General features: G+C 41.0%; 1 protein-coding gene across 1 annotated transcript; it reads right to left on the reverse strand.

Annotated features, from left to right (window-relative positions):
* Positions 1–3,488: 3,488 nt before the first annotated feature.
* Ankrd34c (ankyrin repeat domain 34C) lies at positions 3,489–17,187 on the reverse strand. The gene is made up of 2 exons (XM_057767835.1): positions 16,856–17,187; positions 3,489–8,337 (listed from the first exon to the last, which is right to left on the reverse strand). Exon 2 carries the CDS (start codon positions 8,291–8,293, stop codon positions 6,689–6,691), a length of 1,605 nt encoding a protein of 534 aa, XP_057623818.1. The 5' UTR covers positions 8,294–8,337; positions 16,856–17,187; the 3' UTR covers positions 3,489–6,688.
* Between the last annotated feature and the right edge of the window lie 1,450 nt (positions 17,188–18,637).

Here is an 18,637-nt window from a genome sequence, read left to right on the forward strand (position 1 = left end):
ATCACTAGAGGCTAATCTAATCTAAATAATCCCAGTGGGTGTACCTGAAGTTTTGCCTCATAGGTGACCTTAGATTTTGACAAGTTGAAAAATCTATATTAATGAACTATCTACAAAGTGATTTATGAAGACACTTTAATAAAATTTCAGGCATAATCTATATATACCAACACAAATATGTTCAAAATGTTTAATTAGGAAAGTTTTCAGATATGTACACCTGCCAGACCACTGTCATAGTCACGAAATAGACATTTATATCACACTAAAGGCATCTCATTGCTTCATAATCTCTCTCCACATCCCCTTCATTCTTAGAATAGTCTACTTTTTCTCTACCCAATGTGTTAGAATTTTTCTAGAATTCTAGATAAAATAAATCATAAAACAATACTCTTTGGCATACCTTCTTTTTATTTTATTTATTTATTTTTATCAAATATTGTTTAATTTTTATTTTTGAGATGGGATCTCATGCAGTTCTGGCAAGCTTCAGAACCACTGTGTAGCTAAAGATACCTCTCAACTTTTAATCTTCTTGCCTAAACCTCCTAATTGTTGAGATTACAGGTGTGTGCATCCATACTTGCTTCTATGAGGTGCTGGAAATGGAATCCAGGACATCATGCACTCTTCCAACTAAGATACATCTTCTGTTTCTTTCTATTATCCATTGAAGAGATAATCTGTAACCAAAAGGTAGTTAAAGTCAACTTCCAAAACACAAAATAAGGTATTTTTATCAATCCCTCTCATGTATTATAGCTTATACAAAAGAAAACAACAGAATTCATTCTGTAGGTTTATTATCTGATAGCTTCACAATTCACAGTTAGGAAATACGTGGTGAAATTCACTGCTTTATTCCATTAAAGCAACAAACAGATTATTTTATTTATTTTTTAAAGATTTACTTATTTATTATGTATACAGTGTTCTATCTGTCTGTATGCTTGCTGGCCACAAGAGGGAACCAGATCTCACTACAGATGGCTGTGAGCTACCATGTGGTTGCTAGGAATTGAACTCAGGACCTCTGAGCCATCTCTCTAGCCCTAGCATACCTTCTTAAACTCCGCATAATTATTTTAAAATTCATCCATGGTTTAGCATATACCAATAGTTCATTCTTTTTTCATTTCCTGTGTATGTATATATCTATTTCCAGTCTAGTTTATCTGTCCCCTTGTTCTATTAGTCTCTCTCTATGCTAACAACACATTAGCTTGATTACTAGAGATTTATAAAAAGATATGAAACCACGAAAAGCTAAGTCTCCAGCTCTGTTCTTTGTCAACATTGTATTGGCTCTTGAAGGTCGTTTGCTAAATTTCCGAGCAAATTTTTAAATTAATTTATTAATTTCTAGACAATATCTGTATAACTGAACATGACCATGTATGTGGACAGTGGCTTTTGACAAAAATGCAAAATGGTCATTTGTTCAGCAAATAGTGCCAGAAAAATTGAATATCCACATGCCAAAAAGTGACCCTAAGTCCATTGTTCACATCCTAAGTAACAATTTCATTCAAGTCTATTGTAGATCTAAATATAAAGCCTAAAACCACAGAGTTTCTAGAAGAAAACACAGGACAAAATTTTTATGACTTGAACTTGGTAGAGAAATCTTAGAAAGCCCAAATTCCAATTTGTAATAAAAGAGCAAAGTGATAACTTGGGCTTTACCAGAGTGAGGCTGTTCGGACTTTACAGGACTCTTTCAAGAGGATTAAAGAAAGCAAAAATTCAAACAGCGGCGTTGGAAACATTATTCAAAACATTATTATCAGCAATTTTATGCCCCAAAATGATAAACTTAGGAGGGAATGAGTAATTCCTTAGAAAAACATAACATTTTAAATCTGTTCCAAGAAGCAGCAGAGGAGACTAGCTCTGAGTGTCTGGTACAGTTTAAAGTCCTGGCTAAATCCTTTTCCCTCCTCACTTGCCCCAGCTGTGCCCACCGCTCAGGTTGTACAGCTTCTCTGTTTTGCCCTAGCGTTACTCCCTGAATTCAATAGGAGAAAAACTGCCTGCTCTCTTGGCTTTCATCTGCCACTGTCAAATCTAGAATGATAGCTGTGAGCCCCTTGCATGGCAGAGAGATGATATACTTGTGATTTTTACTATATTAATAGCCCCTCTCTGAAGATCAGGGCAAGCGACACTTCCCTTGAGGTCATAACCTTCCTTGGTCCTTTCCCTTTCTTGGTCCTGTTTTCCCACCTTCCTTAGAAAGATCTCTGAACTGTGCTCCTCAGTGAACCACAAAAGCCCAAATGCCTGCTTTGAATTTCATGAGCCTAAACTAAGAAGCCCTATATCTACTAAGTAAATATAATGAATGCTACAGTTGAGAAGTGTGTTGTCCCTGCCCAAACTCATGTAAAAATCTAGCAATCAATGTAATCCACAGAGACAGGTTGGGACCTATAAGATTTTTAGGTAGCAGGGTTCTACCCTCTTAAAAATATTTGTGAGTTCCCAGAAGAATATCTCTTAGAAGGTGCCTACTCTTTTATATCCACTCTTCCCTTTTGCACCTGCCCAGTTGACCCCCCGTTCTCTGCAGTGGGGTAAAGTAGGATGGGACCCTTCCCATCACCATGCTCCTAAACTATTCCACCTCTAGAAATGTGTACCCAAATAAATCTCACTTCACTATAAATCACTCAGACTCAGTGTTGTTTTTTATGTTGTGATATAATCAAAATAACAACTGGTACTCAAAAACTTAAGGACAAGTGCTTGGGGTGTGTGTGTGTGTGTGTGTGTGTGTGTGTGTGTGTGTGTGTGTAAGAGAGAGAGAACCTCTTTATCCCTTTCAGATACAGCATCAGTGCCTAACCCCCATCTCCCAATAGTACCACAGACTAGGGACCATGTTTTCGACATATAACTTTTTAAAGGACTTCAAATCCACAGATAAAGAGTATTAAAAAGGAAAACTATAAGCCAATTATAGATATAAAAATTAAAATTAGTTTTGCATTTTATTCATATTTTAACTCTACACTATGAAATAAAGACCCAGATTCATTTTTAGTATTTCTTTTCAAATATGACAACCACTTTCTCAGTAATAGAATTCTTTTCTACAGGAGAGAAACCAGCCATAAAGTTCACTCTTGGAAAAGTTGGCTTTTCAATTTATATGAATGTAAAATATTGAGTCTCTGATGAAGTTGATGTTGCTGAGAGTTGCTATCAATATCATCCTAAAGACCATAGACCAGTGCAAGTATAGTGAGATATTGTCTTAACTGATAAGAAAGAAAATGTACAGAGATAATATTACCCTTAAAATTTCTCTGAGAAAAAAAAAAAGAGAGAGACACGTCACTTGTATTGAAGGATTATAATATATCTTTTATTGACATCTTAGAAACATCTAAATGGTTTCCTTGCATGGACTTGGACACATGTTTGCACACATCCTCTGCTTGAGATAGGACAGAGCACTACAGAGAACCATGGGAGGCAGCATGGGCTACGTCTGAAGCACCAACACACACAAAGCAGGAAGGGCACTTCCATCCTGCATATACAAAGTACCATTTACTGACAAAGTTCTAAGAGAGTTGACAGCAGTTGTGTCAAAAAAAAAAAAAGGCTTTGGAATATCTAGAAACCAAACCAAAGTTCTAGACTTTAAACTTTGGGCTCACTTTCTAAATTATATTTAGAAACAATCTAGACACTTAAGTGGATAGATAATTAAAAATGCAGTTAGAAGCTACCTTACAGAGTGACTAGGTTTCCAAAGGGATATGATAAGCCCTGACTAGGAAGCATGTGTGAATCTAAAACAATTTTTGAAAAACATTTCTGTGAAGTTCATTGACATGGACAAGAATACTTATTTAAGCAAGATCAGTGGTGTAGTAAGTTCACCATTACATTAGCTTAGGACAGTCTAACTTGACTAATCCATCACCAGGAAGCGATGAGATAAGATGCTGTCCTGATGGCTACCTAGAGAAGGCTGATGAAAAGGTCACAACTGGCTGACACTAGCATGAAAATAGCTGATATTATGTTTTTGTTCAATGGTCCAACTACTCTGAATGAGCAATTTATTATTTGGTACTTCACCTAAGCTAACTAATATAAATGTACCAAAGTTACTACTCAGGATAAATTAGGCTTCCAAATCTTAGATAAAGGCTTATGAAATTCTCTTCTGGAATGTCTTTTTATCCTCACAGCTAGATTCTACTAGCAGAGGCTAGTTCCAATTGACACAAATCATAACTTAAAATGTATTAGAAATGTGCAGGTGTGTGTGTGTGTGTGCGTTTGTGTGTGTTGAACATGATAAAAGCAGGGCCTTCTCTATGATTCTTTCTTTAGTGCATTCAGAGTTGTTATTTGCCTGTGATCGTGTCTACTTAGTGAGAACTTCTAGGCAGTTCTGAAAACCATGTGGGTTTCCCACACTAAATCAAGTTCCTGAGTCCTGATCTTCATGCTTTATGTGCTCTTTCCAATATGCTTCCTTTTCTTCAAAGTGCAAGACCTTTAATACTCCTGTTTGTGTGGATTTTTTAAGAATTCTGGAGGCTACATATCCAATTCACTTTGTCCTTTATGGCGAATTTCCACCACATGCAGCATTTCCTAAGAGTGTTAGTGAGCAACCAAGGCAGTGTTGCTGTCAGAACAGACACATCTGGACATGTCTAGAGTCTTTCTGGTTGTTATCATTTGGATGTCAGAATGTCATCTACTGAGTAGTGCCAAGATGCTACTGTTCATCACACAATGCCCAGGACATAACAATACCCCCATAACAGTTGCCAGCCCCAAGTGTGAAAAGCGCCAAGATCCAGTAAGTACTTTCCTGAAAGGAATCATTTTGTTAAAAAAAAATAAACATTTTTGTTTATAAGTATTATTGAAAACTTTTTGGAATATAAATGTAGATAAATTTCTATCATACAACCTTGTAGAAATGGTGTAAGATATAGATCTTTTGTGGCCGATGCTTTATGTGACAAATGAGGTTTTAGGAATTAGTATTTATAGAATCACTGAGGGTCCCATAGAGACATTCAAATCTTTTAGCTAGACTTGACTTGGTTTTGTACAGGATATTATTTGCTGCCTGATATTTTTGAGGCTCCCAGGATCTCAAGAAATAACTAAAGAGTCATCTAATGATTTGTACCCATGGCCAACACAAAATCTGATGCTTCTATCTGCTCCATGATTTAATCCATAATACAACTTTATAGACATAGTAAATACCATTGCACAGCTGATGTAACGGAGGCCAAAAGTAGCATTGCTAATTTCCTAAAATCAAACACTTGAAAATGAAAACCCTAATCTGTCAAACCCAAAGCCTTGATTCTTCCTATGCATGTTGCCATCTGTGGGGATACCTGAGTTTCCTAACCAATGGACAAAAGCACCTCAGCCTACATAAGAGGAAAAAGAAATGGAGGAAAATGAGGCCTTTAACTCCTCACTTACAATGTAGCTACGTTATGCCAAATGTGCTACACCTCTTCCTCTGTGGGTTTGTTCGTACCTTGGAAGAATTACAGAGGTAATTTATATAAATCTTCTATCACGTGGATAATGCAGGTAAAGAAGAAGCCAGATTGCCCTCAATTTACTCAGATCATTGAATAGGAAATGAAGGTTTTTACCCCATTAAATGTTCAGGCTTAAAAAAAATCAAACCAGTTCCCGCTGTTTCCAGCTGGAAAGCTACCTACTGTGCTGTTTCATCTGTACATGTCCTACGGTCATTTATCACTAAGCCTATCATAAATCTCCAAACTGTCTTAATGATAATCAGGAGACATTTGTAAAGGTCTGTTGGGTCAACTACATCACCTTTGAGTCCAATTTAGTTAATGATGGGTTTGTTTATAAGGGAGTGTTCCACACGGTTTCAATATGAATCCTGTGTGATGCTTCTGGTTTCATTACTGGAGGAAAGCTCATCTCTGAATTACCGGCTATTGTGGCACACAGCACAGATCTGCATACTTGTGATGTTTGGGAATTAGCAGCACACCCAAGTTAGTATGTAACCAAAATACATTAGTGGGAAATCTGAATGCCCTCCCTACATTTTTAACAATGGTCACAGCACAGTGGGAGGTGAGACCCATATGTCAAAACCTCTTCCATGAGGGAACACTTTGCTTCTCCTTCGCCATGTAGAACTAAGGTATTCAGATAGAGAAGTTAGGGGATATTTTTGAGCTTTTCTGCTTTCCAGAAAAATATGAAAACTTCATTTTCTTTTTAGGCACTTTATAGACTACAAATGATGTATTCTGAATACAATCTCATGTTGTAAATTCCTGTTTTCTGCTTTTCTGGCAGAAAATACTAACCATGAAACTTGTGCTGTTACCTTCCAACTACAAAAGTAACTTGATTCCTTTGGAGAATTTTTTTCTTCCTGTACCTTCAACTCCACAACCCAGTTATTCTGAGCTCTTTTGGTGTGTGAAACAGCAACACCCAAGGGTTATCTCAGAAGTAGCCCTCTGAGATAACCCTTGGGTTTGTCTCAGAAGTGACGTGGCACCTGTCACCGTGTTTTCTGAAGCTGTCACACACCATGATTGGGATGAAGAGGTGCTGTGTGGCTGTGTTGTTCTAGATTTGGTTTCTTCCTTATTCTAAAGACTAGGAGTTGGGGAACTGTTTCTAAGGGGTTCTAGGTCATGATTTCTTCAAAGTCAGAGAGCTGCTTCATCTGTTCAATCTGCATAGAATGCCTTCGAAGGAGTTTCTTTTTACTTCTCAAGTCAACTCTCTTTGGTGAACTTGGAGCAATGGGAACCATAGATTTTAAGCCACCAGCAAGTGGGGAAGCTGGTTTGCTACTGGTTCTGATATCTGGGATAGGTGGGTTTGAATTCACATTTAAAGGGGGAAGAAAGCCAGGCCTCGTGTGAGCAATGCGGTCTAGTAAGAGAGTTCCCGAACCTCTTCTTTCTAAAAGATGAGGGGGCCTGCGACGCACTGAGCTGGGAGATGTGCTGGGTACAGCATCCAGGCACTCCCGAGAGCCATGGAAAAGGGACAAGTGTGAGCTGTTTAGTTTCTTTCTATCTAAAGGTCCTTTGCCTGACTCAATGGACACAGAGTTGGCTGGGTCAGACCCTGGCTGTACATCTAAATCATAGAGGTCATTTTCCAACAGCTTGAGAGATGCTGGATCTTTCAGGACTGTCGATCCTGGTGGACACATCCCACTCTTCTCTAGGTCAACAGGAAGCGTTCCTCTCCTGGCAAGGCGTGGATGGGGAGCCTGGCCTTTCTCGAAAGCTGCTTTCCAGGTAGCTGGTGCTGAGGTTGGAACTTTCAGAACTTGTTCCTGGACTGTGGGGAAGAGGGTGGAGTCTTTACTGTCAATGCTGTTGGCTCTGGAGAGGGGACCCCTTTTAGGGAAAGACATGTCGTTGATGCTCCTGATGACCTCATTGTCTGTGCTTGTGCCGTGGTTTTCATCCTGGCGTGTGGAGGCTGCCAGCACAGAAGGAGCAATCAATCCCCAGGGTTCAGACTGGAGCCTCTTCAGCTGGGGCAAGCGGGCCCTTTTAAGGCTAGACACTTTCCTGGTGGGTGATCCAGGCTCATTAAGGGCCTTAGAAGTACTACAGCCACTTTGGTGTCCTGTTTGGAGGATGAAGAAATCATCGTCCTTCTCACTGGGTGGAGAACCCAAACCAGGAGCCTTCAGTTCAATATCAGAAGGAGATGCACACAGTGGTGGTGACTGTCTATCTTCCACTTTGGGTGATGGAGGAACATTGAGATACTGCTTGGTGGTTTTTGTGCCTGAAGATGATTTGTCTGTTGTTATAATAATCACTTCCTTACCTTTGGCCTTGCAGGCATCAAGGAGATGCTTCAGTGCATCCTTGTCATCTGCATTTATTGCATAGACCAGAGCTGAAGCCCCAGTGCGATCCTCAAGACTGGGGTCTGCTCCATTCTCCAAAAGTAAGGACACCACTTCTCCCCCAGCTCTTCGGATGCAAGCATGGATGAGTGCAGTCTTGCCAGACTTATCCTGGATATTGGGGTCTGCCCTATTGTCCAACAGATACTTCACCATCTTAGACTTGCTAATACTTTGCTGGTCCACATGTTTGGTAATGCATGCCACCATGAGAGCTGTTTCACCTTTGTCATTGCTTTCGTTGATATATGCTCCCCCTTCCAAAAGGAGTCTGGTCAGCCGGAGCCTCCCCAACCATACAGCTTTTAAGAGGGAGTTTCCATCAGTCCTCAACTCAGTGTCATCATCCATCATGGTGGTTACAATTTAGGACTTCTGAGCCACAGGGTCAATCAGACCTAGCAAAGAAAGAGGAAGAGAAAGCATTACACATTCTATTGCTATTCTATGCAGGACAATTATTTCAAAGTCTAGGTACAATCATGTCCCATCCTGATACCAAGCTCTGTTGCCTGAACTAAGTTATCTAATGCCTATGAATGAGTTTATTCATCTATAATGGGAAATAGTAGTGACTTGCATGCTAGGGTTATTCGAAATATTTCTTCAGATAGTTAGCCCCTGGTTAGGGGCTGCAGAGTTAAGAGCATTTGTTACTACTGCAGAAGGCCTGGGTTTGAGTCCCAGAACCCACATGGTGGCTCACATTAATCCACCTCTCCAATTTCAGGGAACCCAACATCTCCTGACCTCCACGGGCACCAGGCATACCCCTGGTACACATACATGCATGAAGGCAAAACAGTCACACACATAAAATAAAATGAATAACTCTAAAAACGCATGTAGAACAAACACACACAAAAAGCCGCCTGACCATATGAAAAGCAATTAGCATAATGCGGAGCACACAGGAACTATTTTTAAATTGCAAGATAAGGTTGTGGTGACTGCTCAGTCAACACGAATATAGAAATCTAAGTTCCTTTAGGAAACAAACATTCATATCTTTTGTCACTGTTGGATCCTCGGCATGTAGCAGTGATTCACACCTAATGAGTAGGCCACTCTACAAATAATCATTAAAAGCATTGTTATTGATGTGGATCAGAATAGCTAGTAGAAAATACACCAACACGTTGATCCTTATTCTAGATAATAGGCCTAGGGAGGGATTTAATTTTCTTTCTCTTTGTTGTGTTCCTAAATTAAGATGTATCACTATGATTGTGAAGAGAAAGCAGTAATAAATATGTAAAATAAAGTCAATAAGACCATTCTTTTCCAGGGTCTAGTCCCCCCTTTCCCAGCAGATGTCGGAATTCCCCCTTGCCTAATTCAAAGTAGCCCCCGCAATGCCACATTCTTCCTTCTTGTTGAACTGATAAATGGCAGAGAACAGGGAACAGTGTTGAACTTTTGTTCACACGTATTGTGAAACAAGGTTCAAAAACAAAGTTTCCTCCATCAAAGTTTGCCACATTCTAGCTTTATGACTTGTTCTCTTCATATGAGTTGTCTAGCCCATGGACTCAGAACTTCCACCCTGTGTGCTTGAGATGCATTGAGATACAAATAGGGAGGTATGGGAAAGCTGGCATGAATGTCCTGGTCAGCCTATGGGTACCAATTACAGTGATGCATGTCTACAGGAATGACCTCTCCACACGGACACCCTGGGTTTCCAGCTCTCACTGAGCGGACGGCCTGTTATTCTTCCTCATCTGATCTATAGCATTCTTTCTCTTTCTGTACTACTCAAAGCAAGGCTTCTCAGTTTTCATTTTCTAGAAAATTGGAAGGCAAAGCTTTCTTAGCTGTAACTGAGAAATGGATGCTCATCCTTTAAAAAAAATTAATGCATAAAAAAGAAAACAAAAGCCTGAGAGATAGCTCAGCCATGCAAGCCTTAGGACCTGAATTCCATTCTGAGAAACCATTTTAAAAGATGGGCATGGTAAAGTACACCTGCAATTCTAGAGATGGGGAGCTAACAGCAGAAAGCTCTCTGGGACCTGGTGGCCAGGCAGCCTAGACTAATTGCTGAACTTCAGGTCCTAGTGAGAGACTTTGTCCCAAAAATATAAAAATGTGGATGGCTTCTTAAGAATAATACCCAAGGTTGATCTATGGCCTCTCCACATTCGTGTGCATGTGTACACACACACACACACACACACACACACACTCTATCACCATCACAGCCACACCATACCACATTAAGAGAAAGAGATTCATTCATCCATCCCAGCTCCTACTGGAAGCACTTTTCTTGAAAAGTAACAGCAGCAACGCCTGATCTGTACCTTCCATCTTCGGTGCATTTCCCACTACTGAAGGTGCACTGTGCTAAAGGCTCCAAGTCTAACCTGCTGCAATTGTGCTTATATGTATAAGGGTTTCTGAAAAATTGCTGTCACCTCAGTACATTGCTCAATTGACATATCAGCACCTCTTTATTTCTATCTCCTTTCTCATCTCCTTTCTTTCTTAATAGCCTATTGATCTCCATCTTCTCTCTGTGTACATGGCTTTCTTTTTCTTTGCTCCTATTATAATGATCTCCTTAATGGTGTGCTATCTATGGTGGCTGTGTGAAAGTCTTACATTGTTTAATATTCAATAAACTTCTTAGTCTCCAAGCTCTAGAGATCCAAAGCAGAGTTTACAAGCTTTAACCTAATGAAAGAGCATATCCAATGAAAACACTTCTCTTTATTCTATCGTGGAAGCCTTTCTTCCCCTGACCCTAACTCACCCCCCAGAATCATCTTCCGGCAATGCCAGCTCTTCTCACATTCTGCCTACCTTAAAATGTCAATGTTTCTTAAATACACCCACTTTTCCCTCTCCTGGCACTGCTCTTGTTTCTAACTATAAGGACTCCCTGCTCTTCTTTAATTATTCATCATCCTCCAAACATCAGCTCAAATGTTACTTCCTTTGTAATCAAGAGAAAAATCAATCAAGATCCAAGAGAGAAAGTTGAGCAAATTACAATGACTCATATCCAGACTATATAAAGAACTGCTCCAAATCACTTCCTCCAAAAGAGGATATACAAATGACCCATGAGGTTTACATGCTCATCAAAGGTACTCAGTCTCATTAGTACTCAAGGAAAATCAAATCAAAGTACAAGGTACCACTCAGTGTTTGACAGAATGACAACCAAAAGGATGCAGGAAGTAAGAAACCATCAGGAACCTGCTGGAGTATAAATAGGCACCACTATACTAAACTAAAGCCTACATTCTGGTCCAGTCATCCCATCCCTAGATTGACACATGGAGTAAACTATAAAGCATGGCTACAAAACTTCCTATCCTGGTAAATGAATGAATATCTGACCAATAAAATAGACAAAATAGCATCATCACTTTTTAGCAAAGCCTTCACAGGCCTTGCAACATCTAAATTTTCCATTTTAGAATCCACCTCCTTAATGAGGAAGACTGTGATATCCCACCAGAAAGGTCAGGTGTTACATAAGCTAACTTCCTGGATGTAGGTGAGACTAATTCATCTGTCTGGTCCCAGTCAGCTCCCAGATGATTGTAACTGACTAAGTGAGCCCGCCTATAAGCTGAAAAACAAGTTGGAGAGAGAATTCCCCTCTCTCTTCTGAATGTTTTTGCCTTTGAATAACAAGAAACAACACTCTAGAAGATTAAGTTAGTGTGTTTTTGTCTCTGGTTATGTGATTTAAAATTTCTGCTATTTATAATCAAGTAAGTCCTGAATAAAGTATCAGTGTTATTTGTTTGTTTATTCATTTATCCATCATCAAACCTAGTCAGATATGAAGATAGAGATATATGGAATGCAGAGATCTAAAATCTAGAAGGAAAGTGGTAAGTTTTTTATGGTATGCTTGCCGTGTACCAAGCAATGTGCTGACCAATGACAATGTCTCTGTGCACTGACACCTAATCCTTATAATGATACTATGAGAAGGATATTAATATTATTTGTTTCTTAAATTAAAGTTTAAACTTGGCATCAGGGAGAGAAAGTCACTTATCTAAAAACCCCCAAAGTGGTACATAGTAGAGTTAGAATTCAAATATAGCAGTCTTACCTCAAAGTCCATGTTCTTAGCCTCTATGTGAAATAATTGTAGTTTTGTGTAAAAAGTTGCAGAATTGAAGACAAGCATACAGCAGGATGAGATGAGTACCATGAAGAACTAAGGGTGCAGGTTAGGAAAGGAGTCCTAATGAATGCACAATTGTGTTAGCCCTTAAAAATGGGACGGAAGTGTCCTGAACCGAAATATTGAAGGCATTACACCTAGGGTTATAAAGAAAACTATAGCATATCACAGAAATTTAGAGAGTCTTGTGGTGTAGGGTCAGGGGTGAAGGATGCAGGCATTGGTAGAGTCAGCTAACCAGTAGGACAGGCAGCATCCTTTAGACTGCTGTCCTAAAGGTAGATGCTAGTGTGCAGAAATGTCAAATAGTGGACAGCTGCAAATGAAAAGGTGACATAATCATTGGCAGGAGGGTAAGAATGGGCTGGAAGACTGGGAAGGACTCCCATAATACAGATGCTGAGTAGACCTAGGGAGAACTCAGAAAGGCAGAACTGACCAGTGATACATTTGGTGCATGAATCAACCACTGCCTAGCTTCCTTTCATTTGAGATTAATTCTCTACTGTGTCCCATGAAGTAAATGCTAGGAACACCTAATGCTAGGAAGACCTGAGATCTTTACCGGAGGTCTCTAAGCTTGCGCTTCTCAGTGAAAACAACTGACACATCCTCTCAATTTTGAAATGCTGTCACTTTGGCCACTCTAAATGTCATTCTTTTATTTTTAAAACCTCACCTTGTGCCTGGGTCACTAAAACACGTGCCTTGGAAGCATGAGGGCCTGAGTTTGAGACCCAGAACTCCTGTCAAAAAGCCACGTGTGGCAGAACACACTTGAAAAACCAGCATTGGGGCAGCAGAGACAGGAAGATTCCTGATGCTCCCTGGGCATCCAGGTAAGCCTACTTGGTGAATTCCAGGTCAATGAAAGTTGTCTCAAAAATAAAAATACATAGCCAGGTGGTGGTGCATGCCTTTAATCCCAGCACTCGGGAGTCAGAGGCAGGTGGGTCTCTGTGAGTTCGAGGCCAGCCTGGTCTACAAGAGCTAGTTCCAGGACAGGCTCCAAAGCTACTGAGAAACCTTTTCTCCAAAAATATATAATTTTTCAAAGAATTAAAGATGAAATGTAATCGATTCATAACCTCAAAGAAAATAATTTAATTTTCTTGTGTTTCAGAGAAAAAAGTAAACTTAAATATGGGCATTATCTCCCTGCTGCCTTTCTTCCCATGCTCTTGACATGCCCACTACACCTGCATCTCGATGATCCAGAAGCTTTAACATTATAGCTATCATGACTTCCAAAGCACCAGGGCTATGAAATAGATGTTGAAGACTAAAGACCACCAATATCCAAGAGTTAAATCATGCCTCCTGCAAAAGTTAAATCATGTACTGTTTGACTAGCATGACAGGGCAAGGGTACACTCCATCCTTGTCCTGAAGTTATACTATTTTCTTATTTATAAAGTACAGACTTCTTGTGTCCCTTTTCGCTCTGAGGGGCCATCTAGCTCAATCTTCCAGACTTAAAATTATGAAGCAAAAATGACAGACTTTGAGTCTTCTTCTCTTTGAACCTAGAATCATTCATTATCACATTTTTCCAAGTCTTCGGCCTGAGTTTTTCACAGACTAAGTCCACACGTTATAGGCTTGAGAGTCGTGTGTCCTACAGTCATATGCTGTTGAACTGGCAGGGCACTTTAAATGTTTTTAGATTTTTTTATTTTATTTCAAGTATGAATGTTTTGCTTGAATGTGTGTCTGTGTACCATGCACTTGCCAAGTAAGTACACAAGGAGGTCAGAAGAGGGTGTGTAATGACTGTGAGCTGACATGTACGTTCTGAGAATAGAATCCAGGTCCTCTGCAAGAGCAAGTGTTTTTAACTGCTGAGCCATCTCTCCAGCCCCTGGCATGATATACTAATTATTGTATTTGAACATATTAAGGAGGATTAGTCATTGTTTAGCATGACAAGGCCCTGCCATTCTCTATAGTATTACAACTAGCCTTATTCATACATTCATTAACTTATCTGGGTTAAACAGGGACAGGGGCTTGCATATAAAAGCAAAAGGCCACAATGCCACAGTTTTATCCTTTCTCTCACATCCTATTGCTGACCTCTTCAAAGTTATCAGAAGGATAAGATAAAACAATACACGTAAAGGCATTTGTTGTTGTTGTTAGCTTTAAGGTGCATATGGTCAAGCGAGCCATCACAAATTATGTAACTAGCAACTACTTCAGTAAAGATGCAGTGACATAATGTCATTCCCTTGATGGCTCCTTTCTTCAGTCACAGGTCCAACAAATTTCCAGTTATCTTTCCTCATTCATCATACAAGTAAACATTTTAGTGATCTGAAGTTTGTCATTATGCAAAAGAGAAAGGTCAGTAAATATTTTGTATCTTCAAAATTATTTGTGCCTTACCCCAAAGGTTTAGACATATATTGTTCTTACTGACCCAGGGCAGACTTCCAGGACTTTCTAAGATATATTTTATATTCATTTGTTTCTGGCCATAGTTCATTTTTTTACTCCTAAACTTCTTCAACAACTACTGAATATAAGCCTGGTATCTTGTAAATCTTTAAAGAGAGTTTTAATTTCTTTGTGAACAAAATAGAATATAGTTCATATGCATCTATTTGGTTGATCCAAAAGTGGTTTAGAAGTCATCTCTGCCACATGTTAATATTATTTATCTAAATGCTTTTAGTGCTGAAATTGCCAAATTCCAAACTCCAAAGGAAATGACAGTCTATAGCAGGAGGTATTGCCAAATAAAGATGCAAGAGAACTGTTTAGAATTTTAGGTATGTTGCTAGGTAGGTACCTAAGGAATTCAGGACATGTGTTCCTTTGCCAAATAAATAGAAGAATCTCAGGTCCTACTACTTCTCAGTGTGGTAAGGATCAAATGATAGGCAGTATGTGAATGTCCTGTAAGATGTTCTGCTTAAAAAATTCCTAAGGAGGCCGGGCGGTGGTGGCGCACGCCTTTAATCCCAGCACTCGGGAGGCAGAGACAGGCGGATCTCTGTGAGTTCGAGACCAGCCTGGTCTACAAGAGCTAGTTCCAGGACAGGCTCCAAAACCACAGAGAAACCCTGTCTCAAAAAACCAAAAAAAAAAAAAAAATCCTAAGGAGTTATAAGCTTGTCTCACATCTTTTCGGTGGAGCCCTGCCCTGCTCTGAACCCGGGCCTACAGTGTGATAGTGTTGTTCATTACTGCCTTGTAGCTTTTCCAGCTACCTGCTGCTTCTTACTTTCACCAACCACAGTTAAAGTTTGAGGAACACACACACAATTTCTTACAGGGAATCATTATGCTAACCTTGTAGGCACTTGTTTTTTTAAGACAGTGTCTCATGTATCTCGGTGTGGCCTCAAATTCACAAGTAAAGGAAGATGACCTTAAACCTCTGATTCTCCTATCTTCTCCTCCAGAATACTTAGATTGTGGGTATGCAACCATTACCCCTGGTTTTACTGATTGTAATGGTCTTGCCCAGGGCTTTGAGCAGACATTCTATGTCCTGAGCTAGAGCTCTAAACACATGCAGTAACGCATGCAGAATGTCCAAAGCCATAGTGCTACAACTTTGATCCGATTCTGTCCCTCCAACTCCAAGCTCCGAGCTGTTTCACAGAGGGAACTGCTCAGACTTAGGGTTCCACTTCTGCAGGCTGGAGCAGAGTTTAATATTCAGTCAGTTTTAACAGTCCCTGTTTGTATAAACTTGGACAAGTTTCTTAGTCTCTCTTGCTTCAGTCTTTCTCATTTGAAAAAAATGGTGATAAAAATAGCATACAGATAGAGATATCGCGGTGTATAAAATTATACGATCTATCTCGAGCAGTTGGCACAGGTTGTTGGCACACAGTGAGCGGTTTATAATGACAAGTACTTGAGAAAGTTTGGATACACACTCCAAAACTAAGAAGGCCACTTCGTTCAGCCGCAGCATTTGCGGAAGCTTGGAAGGGTTTCTTTGCACCCAGCCTCTTCCTTCTGTAGTCACGGGAAACAGTTAGAAGCCCATTAAAAACTGAACTCCACATTTGTGTTTGCGGTTCATGAGCCCTGTCTGGCTGAACCAAGGTAGTCACCGCCCACTGCTGATAGAGGTAGCAGTCTAGGAGCCAATCCGAGTCACTAGCTCAAGGCTGCACGGGGCGGGGCGGGGGAGGAGGGGGTGGCGGCCGCCGGGGCTCTGTCCGAGGTGCGGCCGCGCCTGGTGTGTGGGCGTCCGTTGCTGTCAGTGTCGTTGGGCACCTTCCTGAAGGCCAATATGGGGGAAGGAAGGGGGGGACCAAGTGAAGTCAGAGCAGTAAATGCCCATGCCATCATCTTTCAGAAATTCTCAGACACATATGCTTTACGATTTTGTGCACATTTTCAAAATCGCATCTTCTCATTGCCCACTCATCACAGGTTCATGCAAAAACGTAAGACTTTGCTATGGCTTCAGTTCCTGTAAAAACCCAGACGCCTAAACGCCAGCCCCAATCTGCAATCATTTCCTACAAAAATCTCTGGCTCCTACGCATCTCATCCCCCACGCGTTAATGCAAATGTATGTATATTTAAATTTGTGTATATTTAAATATATATTTAAATTAAATCCTTCCATTCCAGTCTCCCACGATTTCCTGTGATAAAAGCAGACTCTCTCCTTCAGCCCCGCCTCCTGCCCTGGCTAGACAACATGGACTTACTTCTGTGGAGCCTCGGGTCTCACCTGGGTGCCCGGTGGTAAAGCCCGTGGGGTGCACTTACCCAGTGGGGATGCTTACCTGTTTACCGAGCTAGGCTACCTCGGTCCAGGACTTGGACATTGCCATCACTTCCACAGCTCCACCTCTTGCAGCTTCAGCTGGGCTGCCAGAGAGCTCTGCCTGTCTGAAGCAGGGCCAGAAGCTTGGCTATCCCTGTTCTTGTGGATGCCGTTGAATGTAGACTTACTCAGAACTTCTTCAAGGGCCATAAATGACACCTCTGTGTCAATTATTCCAATCACTCTCTGCTCTTCCAAGTTGTGGCAGCCAAAGGGAAAGAGGCATTTAATAAGAAAAGAAGTATTAAAGAAACGTGAGAACCCTTCCCCAGCTTGGAGCTGCTGTCTGCAGATCTCCTGCGCAGCCCAGTCCCGCAGCTTGGCTTCTGCTGGCTGAGAAGTCACTGCTGTCCGCTGGCGCCCGAGAATGGCTCTCCAGCAGCCAACCGAGAAGGCTGTGTGGGTGGGTGTGAGCGAGGAAGCTGTAAGAGGGGGGGCTACGGGGGAATAGGGAGGTGCCTACCTGCCGCTAAGGGAAAAGGATGCGCTGCCCCGCCCCCTTGTACCCAGCTCTGGGAGGGATCAGACTTACTTACTCAACAACTTGGCAGGAGCTTTAGAACCCCTGGTGGACACTTGTTGTGTCCAGACCTTGTGGTCTGGAGATTTGAAAAGATCTTCTTTGGTCGTCCTGTGGCTCTGCCTGCCTCAGATTTTCTTGATAAATTCCTTGGAGTCTCAGGATGGCAGTGCGCAATGTGGAGAGGAGAATCTGCTTACTTGCGGTGATTCCCACGTGCATTACTCCGGATTCCATCAACTCCATCCTTTAACCCACCTCCTCCCTACTCCCATGACTTCCCATGGAGTCATCACTAACAATATTGTCTTTTAACTAAATTAATTCGTGGCTGCTGTATATCATTCAAAGCAGGGTGCTATAGTTGGAAAATAGTACCTCCTTCTGCCCAACCCTGTAGCATCCTCCTCCCACTAGTCAGCTTCCAGAGGTAAGCTGAATTTTCTTCTAAATATATACATACACACAGTGTCTGTTTATCCTACCCCCAAACCTCCTACTTCTTCAGTCAACTTCAGTCATTTCTATATTTCTTGAAAATTATCTATCTCATTTTTATGTCCAATGTTCCAGCACAAAGTTTCAAAATGTGGCCTGCCAAATCTTTCTGATATACTTTTATTGATTATTTGGGAAATTCACACAATGTACTCTGATCACACTCATTTACCAGATACATCCCCTCCTCCATCCCTAATGCCATCTCAAAAAAAAAAAAAAGAGAGAGAGAGAAGGAAGAAAAAAAGAAAAAAAATACACCTGTTCTGAGGAAATCCTTTTTGCATTCCGAATACTCTCTGGTGGCATTTTCTACTACCCTCTCTTCTATTCATTTCATTTTTTAACTTTTGATTCATTTTACATAAAACCACATTTCCCCTTCCTCCCCTCTTCCTGTTCTACCCCTCAGCTCCCCTTCAACCCAGCCACCCCCATCCACTCCTCTGAAAGGGCCTCCCATGGGGAGCCAACAAAGCCTGCCACATTAAGCTGAGGTAGAGTCAATCCCTTCCCCCATTGCATCAAGGCTGAGCAAGGCATCCACTATAGGGAATGGGCTCCCAAAAGGCAGCTCATGCACCAAGGATGGATCTTGTTCCTGTGCTGGCACACACTTTTAATCCCAGCAATTGGGAGGCAAAGGCAGATGGATCTCTGTGAGTTCAAGGACAGCCTGGTCAGCAGGACAGTCAAAAAAACACAGAGAAACCCTGTCTCAAA

This window comes from Chionomys nivalis, chromosome 4 (assembly GCF_950005125.1).
Source record: "Chionomys nivalis chromosome 4, mChiNiv1.1, whole genome shotgun sequence".
Classification (NCBI taxonomy): Eukaryota; Metazoa; Chordata; class Mammalia; order Rodentia; family Cricetidae; genus Chionomys; species Chionomys nivalis.

Excerpts from the sequence above, each read along its gene's own strand:
- Ankrd34c (XM_057767835.1), bottom strand. The coding sequence starts at position 8,293 with ATGATGGATGATGACACTGAGTTGAGGACTGATGGAAACTCCCTCTTA.